The 18484-nt window shown below is 37.9% G+C and overlaps 1 protein-coding gene across 2 annotated transcripts in view; it reads left to right on the top strand.

The window, feature by feature from the left end:
* The window catches only part of cntfr (ciliary neurotrophic factor receptor), a 288320-nt gene that overhangs the window by 104518 nt on the left and 165318 nt on the right, over positions 1-18484 (top strand). Inside the window, exons 1-2 of one of the 2 annotated variants that reach the window (XM_024257708.2) lie at positions 7872-7941; positions 8139-8220. In XM_024257708.2, coding sequence (XP_024113476.1) covers positions 8139-8220 — 82 coding nt within the window. In that variant the 5' untranslated portion in view covers positions 7872-7941. Of the gene's footprint in view, positions 1-7871; positions 7942-8138; positions 8221-18484 lie in introns of those variants that run through there. The other variant, XM_024257707.2, reaches the window with a different exon arrangement.

Consider the following 18484-nt stretch of genomic DNA (forward strand, 5'->3'; position numbering starts at 1 on the left):
ACTTATAGAGTTCAGAGGTGAGAGGGCTGGAGGTAACAGTGTGTTTTTCCAGAGCTCTCTAACCACCTAAATCTGCTTCAACACACTGAAGGAGGTCCAGATGGCTGGGTGGGGACAAATACACTCACACACAGCCTCTCCAGAGCCAAAAACATCGAATGCAACAAATTGTCAAGTGAAGACTTCTGATTTGTCTGTAGACATTCTTCTGAGGTCCAAAAGTGAGATTTATACGCGGCAACTTTGAAGTTAACGACATCTCAGAAATACTAACCAATCAGATGAGCCGTTAAGATTGAAGGAAAACCATCGGGATGCCTATCCTGGCCCAGCCCCGCTCTGATCCCCAGCACCTGACGTGTTCAGCTCCGCCAAGTCTCAACCAGCTGAAAGCAGTCACATGTGATCAATGGTTGAATTCATCACCCGCAGTCCAACGCCGTCATCCACGGGGCTTTCCTGTGTGTACCTGTGTGCTTACGCGCTCAACCTCCGCCGCCTCTCGAGATGCTGCTGACGTTGTCTTTAGCGAGCAATTACAGCCAGCGCGACTGTGAAAAAGGTCACCAGCTATCAACACTCGCCACTAAATGCCAGCTGTGTGTGTGTGTGTGAGTGCAGTTTCCTGAATGCCAGCAGACACACTGTCAGCCTCAAAACAGCCCTCCCCTCCAGCCCAGCCCTCAGTGGTTGCAGTTAATCTGCTGCAACCCTGCGTGATTGATGAGAGAATTAGTGTTACCGAGCAAAGCAGAGCATTATGGGAAAGAGGAAGTTTTATTACTGGATGGGGAGCCTGGCATTAAAGGTTACAGTTGCACCGCTCATGTGTGATTAGTTATGTGTTTATGTTTGCGTGTAAATGTGTGTACGGTTAGGATGGGTATTGATGGATGAGGTGCCAGAGATACTTTGTTTTGTGTTATCATAGCCATCAGGGTCACAGACAGAGCAAACTCATTAACGGTTAAGCTAGTAAGTGTTGGAAAACTTGTGTGGATAAACGGCTGTCAGTCAGGTGACGCATTGGAGGACTGGACTATCATGGAAAAACACGATTGCTTACTTGTTTTTTGATGTTGTAGAATAAAAAAATAAATAAAAAAAAAGGAAAACCAACCAACCTGCACAAAATCTAGTGTACAAATAAAGTTGAGAGATATTTTACACATGATGAAGATAAACTTTACCCTCAAATGTTAGGGGAAACGGGTCAATAAACTGGTCCATGGTCTGAAAAAGGTTAGGGACCACTGATGTAGGAAACATGTTTGATTGTTAACCCCATGTGTTCTAAAACTCCAAAAGTTGAAATAAAAAAGTACCAACCTCAGAAAATCAAAATAAAGAATGCATGCAAAATGAAGTCTGAACTGAGCTTTAGAACAAAAGTTCCCATTTTCCACAGAGATCATCCCTTAGTTCAACTCCTACACTAGAATTTCACGACTTTACGTCACATTTCCAAATTACTTTCGGGCTTGATCATATTTCTGTGTTTGGAACTTTTAGATACGCAGGTTTTTTTTTGTCTTTTAGGGTCGAAGCCTCCAGAGAAATATGTTTTTTTGCTTCTTGTTTTATTCTGTCTCTCGTCACCACCAGACGCTGTGTCGCACATTAGTTCCCACCCCATTGAGTTGTGTTGATGCAATTCTGTGTATGAAAGCATAAGAGGCTTTGGAAGGTGTGAGACAAGACGGTTTCGGCTGAATGATCATCCTCCTGACTGCAACCCAGCTGGAAAAATGCGCCCCAATCTCAGCTTCATACGTCCCATTCTTACCTGTGAGATCCATTAGTCTTTCTTTGGTACCTCCAGGAATTTCTGAATAAAAGGGCAGCTAGCAGACACACACACATAAATCCATTCATTTGTTTTGATATTGTTGTTGTCACGGTAACAGGCAACTTTTTTTTCCACAAATGATGGATGTCTCTCTTTAAGGGGAAAAAACTGGGCAGTTTCCAAAGGATGGCCTCACAGATAACAATTTAAGTCATTTATCATGAGCTTTTTGTGTACATACGATAGTCTGGTTTGATACTCTAAATGAAGGGGCTCATTCATTACAGGAAGGGACACATTTTTTTATTTTACTGCAGACACATTTGTGATGAGCTATTTTGTTTTTGTCAGCTTGTTGATGTGAATAGTTTGGGTGTTTTCTACGGAAAAGGATGGGGAAGTTGAGATACCATTAAACATGAAGAACACATGGTATGATGATGATGTATTTTGTCTCAAAGAATTGACAGAAAGCAAATCGTTTTTTTTTATTAAACCCTTTGATGAAATCCACACAAAAAATCTTCAATATCATTTACTTACTAAATGTAAATAGTATCAATTATGCTACATTTGGTGATTTTGCAAGTTTTTGCTCACAAAAATGCTAGTTTAAGAAAAAAAAATGGACAAAAGAAGAAAAATATATTATTTACCTGTTGTCTCAAATTTGATCCACGTATTTTTAATATGGTGTAACTGTATCACACACAATTAATTATTAACACATTTTTCACTATTCCAATACATTCTTAAAAATGAACAACAGTAGTTGAGTTATTCTCAACATAAAGTTCAGAAAATTAGCAAAACTTTTCCCGCCAAAAGTGTTTTTAAGATTTCATGGAGGCAGCCATTTTGAAATGAGAAGAAAAAGCCCTTCTACTGCCCCTAGTGGGATGATGATGAACTACAGGGCAGAAAACATGGACCGAGTTATTTACAATGGAATTGTATGGGAAGTTCTGATAATGCTAAAGAGATAGTGGTCTCAAAAATGTGTGGATCAATTATGACAGAATTGGTTTTATAGGGTTAAATTTTTATTTTTTGGTTAAAAAGAAGGGAAGAAAAGGAGGAGAGTATTTTGGGGCATATCTTTGAAAAAAAGGACACTTTCAGTCTTCACAAACACATCCCAGCCCTTCACGTGTATTTCCCTTCTGGCTTTCCAATTTAAATGCAAATGTTCCCAAATCGGACTCTATAAAAAACGAAGAGGCAAAAATCATTTGACGCAAATGAATTATATATTTTAATTAAGCAGGCAAAGAATCCTGCCTATTCAGCCTTTTCCTTCTCAATAAGAACTGAATAAATAAATATGGAATAGGAAGGTAAAGAAGAGGGGGATAGACAGGAGGTCTGGGGAGAGATGGATGGGCTGGAAAAGGCAGGAGGTGTTGTGTTGAGTTTGTGTGATTGCAGCACTAACCGCCTGTGGGCTGTTATTATGTGAGCGATCTGAGGCTGTCAGTTTTCAAAAATGTATTGTTTTCTGCGAGACGGACTAAATACCCCAACTGTTTGGAGGAAACGCACATACACACTCACAGGTTTTAGTTTTGACTGGCAAACCAGCACTTAGAAAATGAAGAGCTGAGATGGGGATTGTGATGCCCTGACAAGGGATGCAATTTTAATTTCACCCCCTGTCAGTCTCCTCATTTTTTGTTCAAATGAAATACATATGAGCTGCCAATCATTCACTGGCGCATAAGTAGGCACACGCAATCTTTGAATTATTGTGATTACTCTGCATGCAAACTTGGTGCTACCATTTCTTTCTTTCAGTGATAGAAAAAAAAAACAAATGCCAAGTTTTTCTGGCTCAAAGTGCTTAAAATCAAAGAAGCAGCTTTCAATAGGTAATTAACCAGGTGCAAATTTTCTGCGTGGATGCACATAGGATTTGAAATGAAATGAGCATAAAAATGTATGTATCAGACCAGTTTTTTCAAAAAATACACCATATTTTCTGCACTTTTAGGAACAGTGGATTATACCAATGAAGGGTCTATTTTTAACTTATGTCTTAGGGCGCACAAAGTCAGATAAAAGAGTCAGAAATAAGTTTGTCAATCAGTCAGACTTTATTAACTGTGTTCACAGTAATTCTAGAACTTGTTAGTAACACACTACACATTACCCATATTAGCATAGTCACAACACCTGTAACTCCAAACCTTGTTTGCAACACGTAAAAAACAGACAGAAACTGCCAAAACTTGACTGTAATTACGCTAATTCTCAATCTCGTCAGTAACATGACACCATTACACATTAGCGTTTTCACAGTAACAACCAATTTTGTTTGCTATACACAGTACGAACAGAGTGATACTGCTAAAACAAAGATCATTGTGACTATGCTAACTCCCAACGTTGATAGTAACACGAAGAAAAAAAAAGTGATACAGCTAAAACAAACATTACTGTGACTACCCTAATTCTCAAGCGTGTTAGTAACACATAAAGGAAACACAGTCCCACACCGCTACACATTAGGTGCGTTAGCGTGTTTACACTGAAAGCCAACTTTGTTTGCAACACATAGAGAAAAACAGACTGATACTGCTAAAACAAACGTTACTGTGACTACGCTAACTCCCAACCTTGTTAATAACACGTAAAGAAAACATAGCCCAACATTGCTACATGTTAGCCACGTTAGCATATTCACAATAACATACAAATTTGCTGTTGTATACCTCTCAAAAATGCTTCGACATCAGTAAGAACAACCAGAATAAATCTACAAAACGCTCCTGATTAAAGATGCAATTTCTTTTTTCTTTTTTTGTAATTAAGGTTTTTACATGTGCTGTATAGTGCAGAAAATAGGGTACTAAGAATATGTAATGCAGGATAAGTGCAAAGTTGACAAGTAAATATTAAAAGGATTGGTAAACTGCTAAGCTAGTGTTTCTCTATTTTTTTGCATTCTGTTGGCGTTTTCTGCGTTGCTGTCATACATTTGGCCAAGTTCCTGTCTTCTGTCATTACATGTAGTGAAACAGGGTGTGGGCACCTGTTCATGTCGTAAATTCTTGTTGTGGTGTGAATTTAGGCAAGAGGGTCTAACCTTTCTGGGTCACAACCTCCCAGAATAATCAGACTGACTGTTGTAAACTTCTAACCCCGATGTGGAACTGAAGCAAAAAAGAAGAAAAGTATATTTTACAACAAAGCCTATTGAAGATGTACTTGTAATGCAACAGGAATGCCTGTACTAGTGGTAGAAAATTGATATGATAAATGTATACTTTTACATGTGAAACATTTTGTAACCATGTTTTTTGGGATAGTGATCCACGGAGGAATCTAGAAAGAAAATATGTCCTAAAATTAACTTTGTAGAAGAATGTGTTGAAGCACAAGCCGTGACCTCTCCTGAACCCACAACAAATTAATGTGACTCATAACCTTTACTTTTTTAAAGAACAGAGCACATTTATGAACAATGGTAAATACTTTTTAATGTCCATACATCATGTAACCTGTTTGTTGTTCTATTATTTGAGTAAGCACCTCGCCTACAGTTCAGCAATATCATATTTTACCCAATATTTTAAATCTATGTTGATTATAGATATAGGTAAACATGTTTGTTTCACTCATAATATGTTGGGATGAAATGTGAAAGCTTTTCCATTGAGACCGTTTTTTTTCCCTTTGAGAAGTTCATGAATAATCCTCCGGAGTTTTTAATGTCTTTGTCTGTTAAATCACTTTTTGACATTTTAGTCACACAATAAAAGCTTTTTCGTGTTCTTGAACATCACTCTATAGCGATTATTTTTTCATGTTCCCCCCCGTTGGCATATGCTGTAACATGTTGACCGGTGTTCCGCCCGACCACAAGGGCACCAGAAATAGTATAAGGGCTGATGTAAAGAAAAGGTTCAGGAGAGAAAAACTGAGTTTAAAGGAGAAAAAAAGGGAAAAGAGGGCACAGAAATGTGGAGAAAGAGCAAGAGGTGATGAGATATGACAGACGACTAAAACAGTTGGAGCCCAGCTACAGAGAGAACAAGGGTTTTTACTCTCTTTTTAGGCTCTATTTGGTGTGCTCACTCTGTTCTTCACACGCAGACGCACCTCACTCAGGGCACCTCTCAGCAGCAAGGGAACCTTCTGAGATGTGCAATTTAGTCAACTATCTCTCCAACTACCAGAGGACACATAGAGACAACCAAAAGAAATCAAACTTTGCCCAGCTTTGCTGTGTTATTTATGATGGTAAATTCAAAGAATCTCCAAGGTTGAGAGTTATTGAGTCATGTTAATTTTTGTTTTGGCGTTATAAGTATGTTTCTTCCATACATTATCTCTCCCAACTCGTCATGCATGGACGTATGGTTCAGACCTCCTCCGCGTCACTTTTTGACGTTTTGGGTGTCCCCAACTTGTTGTTTTTTGACGTGCTGGCTGTTCCCATTAAATCAGGAGTCCCTAACCTCCAGGCCGTGAACTGGCACCAGTCCGAGGAATGCCTGGTATGGGCCACAGACAAGGAAAAATTGCATACACTGATCAGGGCTTCCCAACTCCTTAGACACTCACTGGTACTGGGACACGGACTGGAACGGTACCTTAACCCGATACCCCAACCTAACCCAGTACCGGTACCCTACCCCGGTACCCGAATCCTAACCTGGTACAGAGTCCGCATTCGGTGTTGCACGTCCCGATGGGTTGGGGGACCCGACAGCGGGCACATTATAAACATCGAGTTGGGGCTAATGTGGCTAATGTGTAGCGTGTCAAAAACAAGAATGAGAGTTTCTGTAAACATAGTTAATAAAGTCTGATTTATTTTTGACTTTCTTTATGTGCCCATAGTTCCCCTATAAATGACTCCAGTTTGATAATAGACATTTCATGAATCCAGTGCACCCTATAGTGTTAAAACTGTGGTAATGACATTCAATTCCAAATTTCTAAAAGTTCATTTACTAAAGAAAGTGTTTTACTGAATAAACCTTCAGCGAACAATCATAAAGGACTAGAACATTAAAAAATAAAATAAATGTTTTTTTTTTTTTATACAAGCAAAGTGTGCAATGACTAAAATGTCTCCTGTTTTAAAAAAAGTTATATCTCATTTTGTTTGCAATGATACATAAAACATTCTTTTGTTTGTTAACATTGACTAGTAAACACCTCCTATTATCTTTCTGTCCTCGAACGAACAAATAAGGAAACATACTTTATATTAGCATTATCTTAAATATGGCTTTGCTAGAGAATATTTTAACTTTGCAAGGTTCACTAAGAAATTTCTTATCATTCAAGGGCTTTTGTTTTTTGTGTGCTTTATGCAAGAAAGAAATGCCAGATACTTTAGGAAAAAAGCTAATTAAAACATATTTTCCCTTGGTATTAACTCAAATTGTGAGGTTGTATAAGATGTTAATATTAGGGCTGAAGATAATTTGTTTACCATTAAGCCTTAAACACCAGAGATGTCTTTAGTGACGCCTAAATAAGACACACTGTTTGACGTACCGCAACTCGTCAACTGTTTACGTGATCATCGTGAATTGCTTTGAATGCTGTGAATATGGGCTTTGCACTGACATACAACACATTACTAACTAGCTAACTCAGGGTTACTCAAATTGTGTGACTGAAGAGTTACGGTAGTCGACATAATGTCAACACTGAAAAGATGTTAACAGTGATGAATCTGTCATTTTAAACCAAAGATCAAGTGATAGATCTAAGTGTCCTGCATTAATACAGTGAATAGTTATTTTCCTGAAAATAAAGTCAATCGTGGAAGAAAATAGAATGGAAAGTTCACTATTTATTACTATTTATCTTATTGATCTCACAGCAATTGATAGAAACCCCTTTTAACTCTATCCCCGCACTCATGTACAAACTGAGTTCCTCCCAGACAAAACATTAAGACTAAACAGATGCTGTTGTTTCAAATAGAGCCCGTGTGTTTATTTATGGTGTGCTACACCTTTAAGAGCTGCTGGCCAAAGCCCATCCCAGAGAGGATGGACCCATTAGGCTGTTGAGCAGGCCCCCTCCAGTCAGAATGAACAAGGCAGAGTGACATGCAGAAGAAAGAGAATACAGTTAGAAAAAAATCTAAAGTGGGAGGCTTAAAGAGAGGAAGCAAGGGAGCTTGACAGGTATGGACACTGTACATGAGCGGAGACGCCCCTGGAAAGGCTTTTATAGAGCAAAAGACAAACGAAAGTAGACAAGAAGCCTCCATCTCTTACATGGGCTTGAGTGTTTAGGTCTGTCAATCAGAGTGACCAGCAGATGCGCTCGCTCGCGTCCTCACTCTCACATGCTCTGATGACTTTGCTGTGTGTGTCTGCAGATGGCAAACCTTGTGACATCACTGTGCTGTGTAGTTCTGGCCGCAGTGGTGGTAGCCTACGCTCAGAAACGCAGTCAGCTCGGTGAGTATTCATTTCATCTCTTCCACTTTGGCCTGCTGTGTCTTTTTCTGATTTCATTAGTGTGGTCAACTTTAGGTTCAAAATGCTGATCAGGGTTTCCTCACTTTGGCTCCTCGAACATTTGACTTTCAGATTGTTTTGTTGGAGTTTTGGGAGAGTGTTGATTCGCCGTTTCCTATTTTGCTTGCAAACTTAATACTTCAATTGTTCATATTTGAATGTGTGTTTTTTTACATAGTTACTCTTTAAAATCAAATCTATACCATTCATTTTAGTTTCACCTTGCCACTCTACAAGCTTGGCGGTGACTCTCTAAGCAGAGAGTGTCATTTAGCCACATGAGTGCAAACAAGGGATCAAACAAAGACACTAGTCAGGTCATGTTTCGGAAACAGAGCTTCTGAAGGAGAGAGGAGATGCTAAAAATACATGATGCAGCGGCTTCTCCACACAGTCTCTATTTGACTTAAGAGTTCCTTTCTTACTTGGGTTTTTAAAAACAGTAACCGTGACGTACAAACTGATGTAACTGGCCCGTTTCTGTCAGCTGACCCGCAGAATGAGCTTAAGGAAGTCAATGAGTCCCCAGTGACTCACATCACTGTGTCACGAGGGATGCACACAAATGCCACACACACACAAACACAAACAGGAGGGTTGACTTGGACTCGAGTTAAAGCAGCTGAGAAGGTAAACTTAAGGGGGACATGATAAAAACAAAAGATTTTGTTTGATAGAAAGCAGAGGAAGTGGGATGCTGGCAAAAGGACAATGTTTTAAAAAAGGATAGTCACTTACCCATAATTCTGCAGTGCATGTGCGGAAGATAAAAACATTTTTTTAAGTGTTTAAAGCACTGAAGAACTAATTACCTCTAATAAAATTGAGTTTTCATTTATTTAAATAAAAATAATAAAAATGAATATTTTAAAGGTGCTTTGATATAGGAACATAAGTACTGTTTTAAAGTTTTCCACTCTTTGTTAAGAGCTTGCAAACAGTTGAATAGGGTTGGGAAAATAGTGTTGTAATATCCCTTTTTTCTGAGTATAGGTCCCATTGTTTTGCGTATTTTGGCTGGGGGTGTGACCAAAGCTATGGAAACACAGGGCCAGTGGAATCAAGGCAGTCAAGGACATGGATTTAGCTCATGGTGTTCACAATGTACAAGCAGGGAGGGGCTTCTACCGCTGGAAGAGGTTTGGTGTAAAATGTGTGCAAATCTCGTAACTCTTTATTCAAGTTATTTCTTTCCCAGCTAAATTCCAATATATGAAAAACTTGGTGTCATAAAATTCTGGCCTGGCACAAACTGTTATTATTAATTTCTCCTTCTTTATTAATTGTCAAACGATTGGCACTTCTGTGAATTAAGAGCCAAATCCGAGTCCAAATTGGTCAAAGTTTGACCTGGTTTAACTTGTAATTTATGACATTTTTTACATAGAGCCTGGAAAAGAAATGTACACAGCTACGAGCCTGAAACGCTTATTTACATAGACTATTTACTGAAAAAGGCCCCTTAAAGGCACAAGGTCAAGTGTGCACTTAGTTTACTAAGTTAAGTTAATAAGTTAAAATGTCGCCTTCTTGTTTTTTTTGTTTCTGTTTTTGTTTAGGAAAAAGGAACAGATTATATAAGAATTGTTTACTTCACTCTGTTCCAGTTGTTCAAGCCCAAGTATGTTTAACGTATGTTTCCTTGTAAAAAGAAAAAAAAATGACATGAACAATAAACCATATATATATATATATATATATATATATATATATATGTATATGTATATATATGCTCATGTATATATATGTTCATGCCTTTTTTATATATATATGTATATATATATATATATATATATATATATATATATTCAGATTGGACTTGTTTGTGATTTAAAAAAAAAAAGGCTCATATGTTTGTTATTTTCCCACTAACAACCACTAGAAAGCATCATTGGTGTGTGTATCGGTATATGCTACTGACAACAAAGCAGTAGAAGAAGTGCCAGAGTCGGGGCTGCTCAGCTCAGCTCCAAAAGCCACGCCCCCATCCATCCATCCATCCATCTTCCTCCGCCCCCTCGGAGGATATTTTGTAAACAGAGGTCACCATCAAAAATGGCTTTTTAAGACATTTAGATTGTGGATTTTTTTTTTTTATTAAAAGCTTCATAATTGTAATTAAAACATTACTCAAAACCTTTTTTGTTATTTAAAAAATAATTGTCATAGGGGGACTTTAAAAGCTCAAAAAGTGTAGGTCCTTTAAGATAAAACGTCTGTTCCTGGTTCTATATCGTGGTAAAATATGTCTTCAAAAAATACGACTTATACACCCAAAAACATGGTTTGGGGCATTTTTTTAAATTTGTCAAACCACAGTTACTCTGTTGAGGTTTATTTTCCTGCTAAATTGATGAATACTTAGAAGTGTAAAGACCAGCAAGTAACAACGTAACATTAGTATGTATGCTGGCATCCAAACTCTGACACGCAGACAAACTCAGAGCACGCACATTTACACATCTGTCTGTCTTGCAAAGTGCCTAGTTTCCCTGACAAATTGCCAGCTTGTTTGATTGACAGGATTCCCCGGGGTATGTCTCACTTGGCAAACAGTGTGCAGCGCCAAAGCGCACGGACCCACACCCGCGGACAAATACAGCGCAACACTTGTGCACGCTCGCCCATTTCGAGGGAGATCTGACGGATAGCGGTGGGGTGAACTCTTGTTAAGCCGGGCTCAATTGGTGGGAAATCTACAGGCAGAGGAAAGCAAACACTGTCTGTGTGACTCGTGTGTGTCTGTGACATGGACGATGTAGGAAATCTGTTAAAGACAGTGTAATTAATGACAGCAGTGCGACGAAGAGCAAAAACAATAAGAAACTGATAGAAAACATCTGCAGTCGGAGTAGAACAAATAGACACAAGCTTCCCATCGGCAGATGCGCATGTTGTCCTGAAAACGAGGAGATGGGAAATGGATTTATAAGGAGGAAATGATAAAAGGTGGGGCAGAATAGGACTCTGGGGCAAGTCAGAAGTTATGTGAGTACAAACGAGAAGAAGGGGAAAGCAACTGTTGAAGCATAGAAAACAGAAAAGAAAGTATAATCAAATTGTTACAGACAAGTCTTTTTTCCCTCCTTGCAGTCATGTATGGCTCAATGTATGATTCCAATAAAGTCAAAGATAAAAAGCAAGCTTTGAGAATGATTCACATTGACACGCATGTTGGGAGAAAACTTGGCAAGAGAATCTCAAAACACAGATGATGGTCTCTTTATCAATCAATGCCTAAAATGACAAAGAACAAAGGCAGGAAAAAACCTGAAATCTGTCAGAGGAAAAGCATCACCCTCTAAAGTCATGTCAATTCAGTCTTTTGGAATGTGAATTTAGTAATGCTTTAGGAAAAATAGGTGTGGTGAAGGTTCTGTGCATGGAGATGGATAATATTGATAAGGTTACTAAGACACAAGAAAAAAAATATTATCCAAAATGATATCTCATCTGTTGCTTTTATTTTCATAGCAACCAGCTTTAATTTTGGTTGTTGGGTGACGATAAACTGATCTTTGTAACTTTTAGAATTGGCAAAAGTGAACTTCTGAGTCTTGTTTCCTAGAGTGAGTGGTCCAGTACATCAAGGAGGAGTACGGTACGGACCAGTTAATTCTGGTGAGCGTTTCCAATCAGTTAAACTTCACTTCCACTGATCTGTTAGTTTTCCTGGTGTATGCGTGGTGTAGACCGCTAGCGTGTCATTGAGTCATTGTACTGCAACGACTAGAAAAGCAACAACAATGGAGGTCATTCATCAGCTCGTCTTTTTCTTGCTTTACTTTTGTAGATCATATATAACAGGAATTTAATGTTGATTGAAAGAAGATTACGGGCGGCTAAGAAGAATACTGCCATAAAGAGGAAACCAGGAATGATAGCTTAGCGCTATCCAGGTGTTTTCTAAAGTCGTCATTACTTTTTGTCAATAAACGGGTGGCCACAGCGACTGTGCCCCAACTGTCCCGTTCCATTTGGATGGAGGCCCTTAAGAGGAACGGTCGGAACTGTTCAATTGGTCCATTTAACCATGGGAACTCTCAAAACACCGGACCGGACCGCTCAATGGAAACAACATTTTAGATTTCCTTTGCAAATGTTTTTTTTTTTTCTTTAACGACGGCCACATTCTTAATATATGCATATCAAATATCATATTGTTTCGCTCAGTTTGATCCAAGGATTAACATATTAACTTTTTCAAAATATTTTTGTAAAAAGTATTCAAACTACAGGGGGAATGGCAATTTTGATAGTTTGTTGCGCTAAAGCCATTCAAAATCTACAACTTTTCTTTTCAACAATTTCTTCTAAGTAGCTTCCAAATGATGCTTGAGGAGTTAAGCAGGCGACAAATTGATCTCTCGCTAAATTGGTAAATTCAAGATGGCGGCCTCTTCCTGAGGTCAAAGGTCAATGAAACTTCGGTTGTGTGTGTGAAATTTTGTGACGATGGCTCACTGAAAATGTTTCGCTACCCATCTTGTGAAAAAATGTGAAAGTTGCTAAATTTCACTCAAAACAGCCACCAAGCCAAAGGTCCACTGGCCATCCCATAATAATTTCCAAACTTCCAAGGGATATCCCCTGAAACGTGTTTTGGTGGATTTTGGAATATTTTTTGACCTCCGTTAGAGATTTTGGCCCCATTCATGACCCCCACTTCCATCCCCTGAGATTAAAAAAATTATTTTCACAGTGTACTAAGTGTGTTCAAATTTAGGGTACTTTCTGATTATATGATGGGGATTACATTTTTGCTCAAAGGTGCAGTATATGGAAGAATTGCAAAAATAATCTGGTCCTTGCCATCCAGCACTGCTACAGGACATTTAAAACAAATATAGAATGTCAAAACAGTTTGTTTCCTATGCTTTTAGCTTTTGCTGGATAGACACATCCAAGTCCTGAGAGTGTCAAGTGAATTGCTCTCCTGCCCCTGACATCTCAGTGTCCCTGTGAGCGAGACAGAGCGGAAAAGGGGAAAAGGAAAAAAAGTCCTTTCAGAGCATCATTTATATTAATTTGTAATGGAAGGAAAGTGGGATGTTTTGCAAATAAAACCCTTCAAACATTTATAAAGTTTTCCAACATCAGTTTAAAATCCAGAGTTACAAGTTTGGACAAAGTAACAAAAGTATCGGTAATACTTCTTCATGTGTGGGTTCATTATTCAGAGACTCGGTACGGTGAGGTTTCACCATCTACCTTACCATACATTTTCTGCACCATAAGGAACACCTAAAATCCTGAAATGTGTTTGCATGAAAACTTGAAAATCCTTTAATGCGCTTACTGACTTAAAATTGGGCTCAAAAATGTGTTTTTGGTGAACTATAAAAGGACTCATGGATTGTTGGAGAAACATGGTTATTGTTGTGAGGATTCAGCGGTTTAGTTGTTTTTTTAAGTTGTCTTTGGTCATGTTAGACTAGTCGACTTTTGACACATATGCTCTTGATTTTTCTTCTTCCTAAATGCAACACAATATCTAAAGAAACATTTTTTATGGGTACCCTACAGAGTAAATACTAATATTTCATTTTAAAAGGTACAAAGCGTTGAAAAAAAAAAAAAAAAAAAGCAGTGAGATTTAACCAAAAAAGAAGGAAGAGATGTTTATTTTTTACTGTATGTGCTTTGTCTTTCAAAGAAGAAAAAGCGTCTGCAATGTATGTCCCTCAGCACAAAATGCTTGTGTGTGCGTGTGAGTCTCAGTGTGTCTGCGGTGACTTCATACTGTTGACTGAAAGAGCTTGTAATTTATGAGTCCATATCCTGATTGAGAGGTGAACATTTACACTCATAATTCCCTCCACCCCACACACACACTTTATGTGCCTCTTGCCTCTGGATCCTGTTCTCCCCCCCGCCTGATATAAAACTACTCCGTCCTACATTTTTACTTCTTTTTCAGTTTATTCCTCATATTATCTTGTTTTTTAATTACATACAATTTAAGAAAAACTTTTGATAATTTCTTCCTCAGCTCCTACTAGTCTAACTGCAAGACTAATGTAATGTTTTAAGTTCTTTTTACGGTTTTATGGATGTGTGTGTTTGAATTTATTCATTTGGTTTTCTAATTTATTTTATTTTAGTTACTTTATTTATTTATTTACAAATGCACCGAAAGAGGACTGCGCTTAATTTCATTGTATAATGTACAATGACAATAAAGTTATTCATTCATTCAAGAAATAACAAAGACAAAGGAAAGGGAAGCAGATAAGAGACGGTGAAAGTTTAGGAGGTTAATTCTGCAATGTTACAGCTGTCAAAGCTATTTCCTTTTCTTGGAGCATTCAACACGTGCTGCCATAACTCCTCGACATCTTCGCTTCGGCATAATGATGCTATTGTAGCCTTATTTGTCCGGTCTTGTGAATGGATCATGCAAATTATTTAAATCAAATTAATCCCAGCAGTGTTGAAACCCACCCCCATCATGCCTGACAGCCAAGTCTAATCGAATTCATGTGCCGAGGCTCCAACAGACAGACGTAATTAGCATTAATAGATGCAACGCTCCAAAAGCAATATGTCAGACGGCAAATATGCAGTGTCAGATCTATTCTGTGGATATTTATCTTCAGGTGATTATCTTTTCATTTATTAAACGCAGCTTTTCTGCTGTACAGTAATGTGAAAGATAATGCAGAAAAACAGCAGGGAGGAAAACTTCAGTTCCGCTGAAGTGGAGTTTCTGGCCTGTAGAATGACAAATATGGGATTTTATTTGGGTTTTTTTTTTTTTACCATCACATGTAAACCAGTAAAAATACTTCTAGTTAAAAGAATTAAAAGTCTATGTTTTTCTTAAAAAAACTAAAACGATAGTGGGCTTTATAATGCGGAGCAACATATGGATTAATTTTGGTTGTTCTTACTGATATTGAAGCAATTTTGAGAGGTATATGTCAATCAGTGAAAATGTTTGGTCAGGTGTTATATGCTAATTTATAGCAGCGTTGGACTGTTTTTTTATTAAAATTTTTTTATTTTTTTATTTTTACTAACAAGATAGGAAGGTTGTGTCGTCAGAGTAAGAGTGTTCTTTTATAAACAAAGTTGGGAAGTACAGATATTGTGAATGCGTTAATGCAGCTAACGTGTAGCTGTGTCCGACTGTGTTTTTGTTACGTGTTACTAGCAAGGTTGAGAGTCAGCGTAGTCACAGTGGCATTTGTTTTAGCGGTATCAGTCTGTTTTTTTTTTTTTTTTTTTTTTTACAAATTGCGAACAAATCTGGCAGTTACAGGTATTGTGAACCCGCTAATGCAGCTAGCACTTAGCGGTGCATGTCTGTGTAGCTAATTTTTTTTGTACTAGTAACAAGGTCGGTATTTTGTTAAATCACGATCACGTTTATTTTAGCGGTATCAGTGTTTTTTCACATGTTGTAAACAAAGTTGTGAGGTATTGTGAACAGGCTAATGCAGCTAGCACGTAAAAGTTGTGGACTGCATGTTTTTTATGTGCCACTAACAGGGTTGGGAGTTAGCATTGTCACATAAATGTTTTTGTAAATGTTATTACAGGCAATAAGTTGAACAGGCTACAGTCGCCATGCTAGTTTATGCGGTATTGCTCCTCCACCGGCCGGAGGCCCGCTCATATACAATGTGAGTAAGTGGTCAGCGGCGGTGTCGGCTACTCACCAACCAATGAGGAGTCTAACAGTTTGTGTAAATCTGTCTGTGTGTAGATTTAAATAAAAACACAACCATGTATCAAGTATGCATTGTGTTTCCTATATAACACGTATCTATTTATAGAAAAGTTTGAATTTTTTTTTTTTTTTTTAATCAAACCTAAATTAAGCATTATATGTCTCATTGTTTAAAGAACTTTCAAATATGGCATCACCCTTTACATATCTTGTACAATGTTACTGGCTACCATAGCATCTCTAGTGATATAACTCATTGGTTGCAGGTATTAAGATTTTACTAACGCTTCTTATAGCTAACGTGTAGCTGTTATTGACAAGTTCTTGAGTTTCTGTGAATACAGTTAATAAAGTCTGAGTGCCTTTTAGTTTGGTGCTCTTTATACATGACATACGTTTGAAAATAGAACATTTATTGACGGAGCGTCTTAACCTGGTGTATTCTAAAGTGCGGAAAATGCAGTCAACTTTTTAAGACCCAAGCAGATAACGATTTTAAAAATTTGATGTAATTTGGTTTTCACCATTTTTCATCAAGAAAAATGAAATCTTCCTCCAAACTCACACAGATGAACACACCAGTGTATGCGTTGATTTCTGCTTGTTGATTTGAAGCCATGTGCCGTAGATGCTGTCAGGGGAGCCTCTGTTGCTCTCATTAGCCTGAGTAGCACTCAACGTAATCAGCGTTGGTTGTATTTGGGACTGTTCCTTGTATTAAATTCAAGATGGAGCTCAGCCAGTTGATTGACTGACGGCATTGGCAGATGCATTACAGAGCGACTGACTCGATGACTGGCAGGCAGGAGTAGTAAAGTGATGCTAATCCCATTAAGGTGATGCTTGGAATTTCAAAAAAAGAGATAAGAATGGAGAGAAAATGTGTCTTGTTGCAAAACAAGATGCACAGAAGCTTTTCAAATATTAGTTTGAGCAAATTCATTGATGATGAGGCTGTCTGACATTTTTATGACTTATTATTTTTCTTTTTTCAACATAGCATTCGGAGGTGTGTTCCAGCTTTAGGGAAACAGACTAGAAAATGAGAGATTAGTTGTTTGATTAAGTGCCATGACAAAGACAAAACACAGCAGCAGAGATAGATTTGTATTGGGAATCCAGTAGAATGGTTGTGATTGAACTCTATGCATTTAAAATTACACTTTGACAGAATAATGTTTAGAATATCCACGACTATAGAACACATTAACACCATTTTGAATGGTACAGGAAAAAAAAAAAAAAAGAAAACACTAACACCACACATTTTAATAATGGTTTGTGCTTAAAAGGTTGATTTTCCAGAGCAGCCAAATGTCTGAGTGGAAAAGCATAAAAATTCCAGATGAACACGATTGCCCTTTGTTCACCTCTGTCCATATTTTTCTTTTTTTTTTTTTTATTTATTGGCGCGGGTTCATGAGGCCATTATATCACACTTGTCATGTAGCAAATGCAGAATTGCGGACTGGCCAACACACCTGGCGGTAAAAATGGAAGCCAAGTCGAGACTTACCGTTCCAAAACATTCAACTCAACAAAAGCATCAATTTGCGTGTTGATGGAAAACACTAGAAGTAGCATGAAAAGATGGATGTGTGAGTGGGAGGAAGAACACACTGTGGTGCAAGTGAGGTAGTCGAGTCAATGGTGGAAAAGCAGCCTGTTTATTTATGTTTAATTAGGGGGGAGGGGTGAAAAGGATGAAAAGTGGCCAAGCCAAAAGTATTGTAGAAACTTTACAGATTTTTCTGTTTGAGACTACAACCCCAAGCAACTACTTCACTACAGAAATACATTGGATATATTATTAAAATCACACTCCAATCATCTTTTTCCTTAATTTTTCCCAGTGTTCCCAGTGGTGTTTAATTATGATTATCCTGTTTTAGCCCCTAAGAAAGAAAAAAAAAACTATCATTTCCTGAAACATAAGTTTTTGCAGAGCGGCAGTAATTTATTAGAAATGCATCTCTGAGTAATAGGTGTGACTGTTAACCCTTTAACACCTGAGACAACGCCGGTGACGCTTAAAAGCAAAATCTTTAAGTTTTAAACCATTAATACGATCAATTCTGGTGGAATTCTATTGATCGTGTTAACGGTTGAAAAGTTGCAGTACGTTAAAGAACATAAACACTGGTGGTCCAGTGTTAAAGGGTTAATGCCGAGTAATGCCCCCTCCTTTCTGTTTACACTGTCTACAAGAGCAGGAAGTTTGTGGCCCCGCCCAGTGTAGTTTCTATGTCACAAATACAATCTTTTTCAAATTGCATTTTTCGTCTGCTCCTGATTCAGCACGATTTGAATAAAGGAATACTCAGACATTTCATTTTCTTTAAATATCTCATCCTTTATTAGAAAAATGGCACAAGAACAATTTAAAAATTAAAAAAAGAAAAATTTGCTGAGCCTTCCCTGTAACACATCTGCTACAGGGAAGGCTATATGTTTGCTTGTTGAGTCAACTTGGCCGCCTTTAGTCTTCTCAATATCAGTGTTGGACATCTATTGGAAATTGAATGTGTG

This window comes from Oryzias melastigma, linkage group LG12, assembly GCF_002922805.2.
Source record: "Oryzias melastigma strain HK-1 linkage group LG12, ASM292280v2, whole genome shotgun sequence".
Classification (NCBI taxonomy): Eukaryota; Metazoa; Chordata; class Actinopteri; order Beloniformes; family Adrianichthyidae; genus Oryzias; species Oryzias melastigma.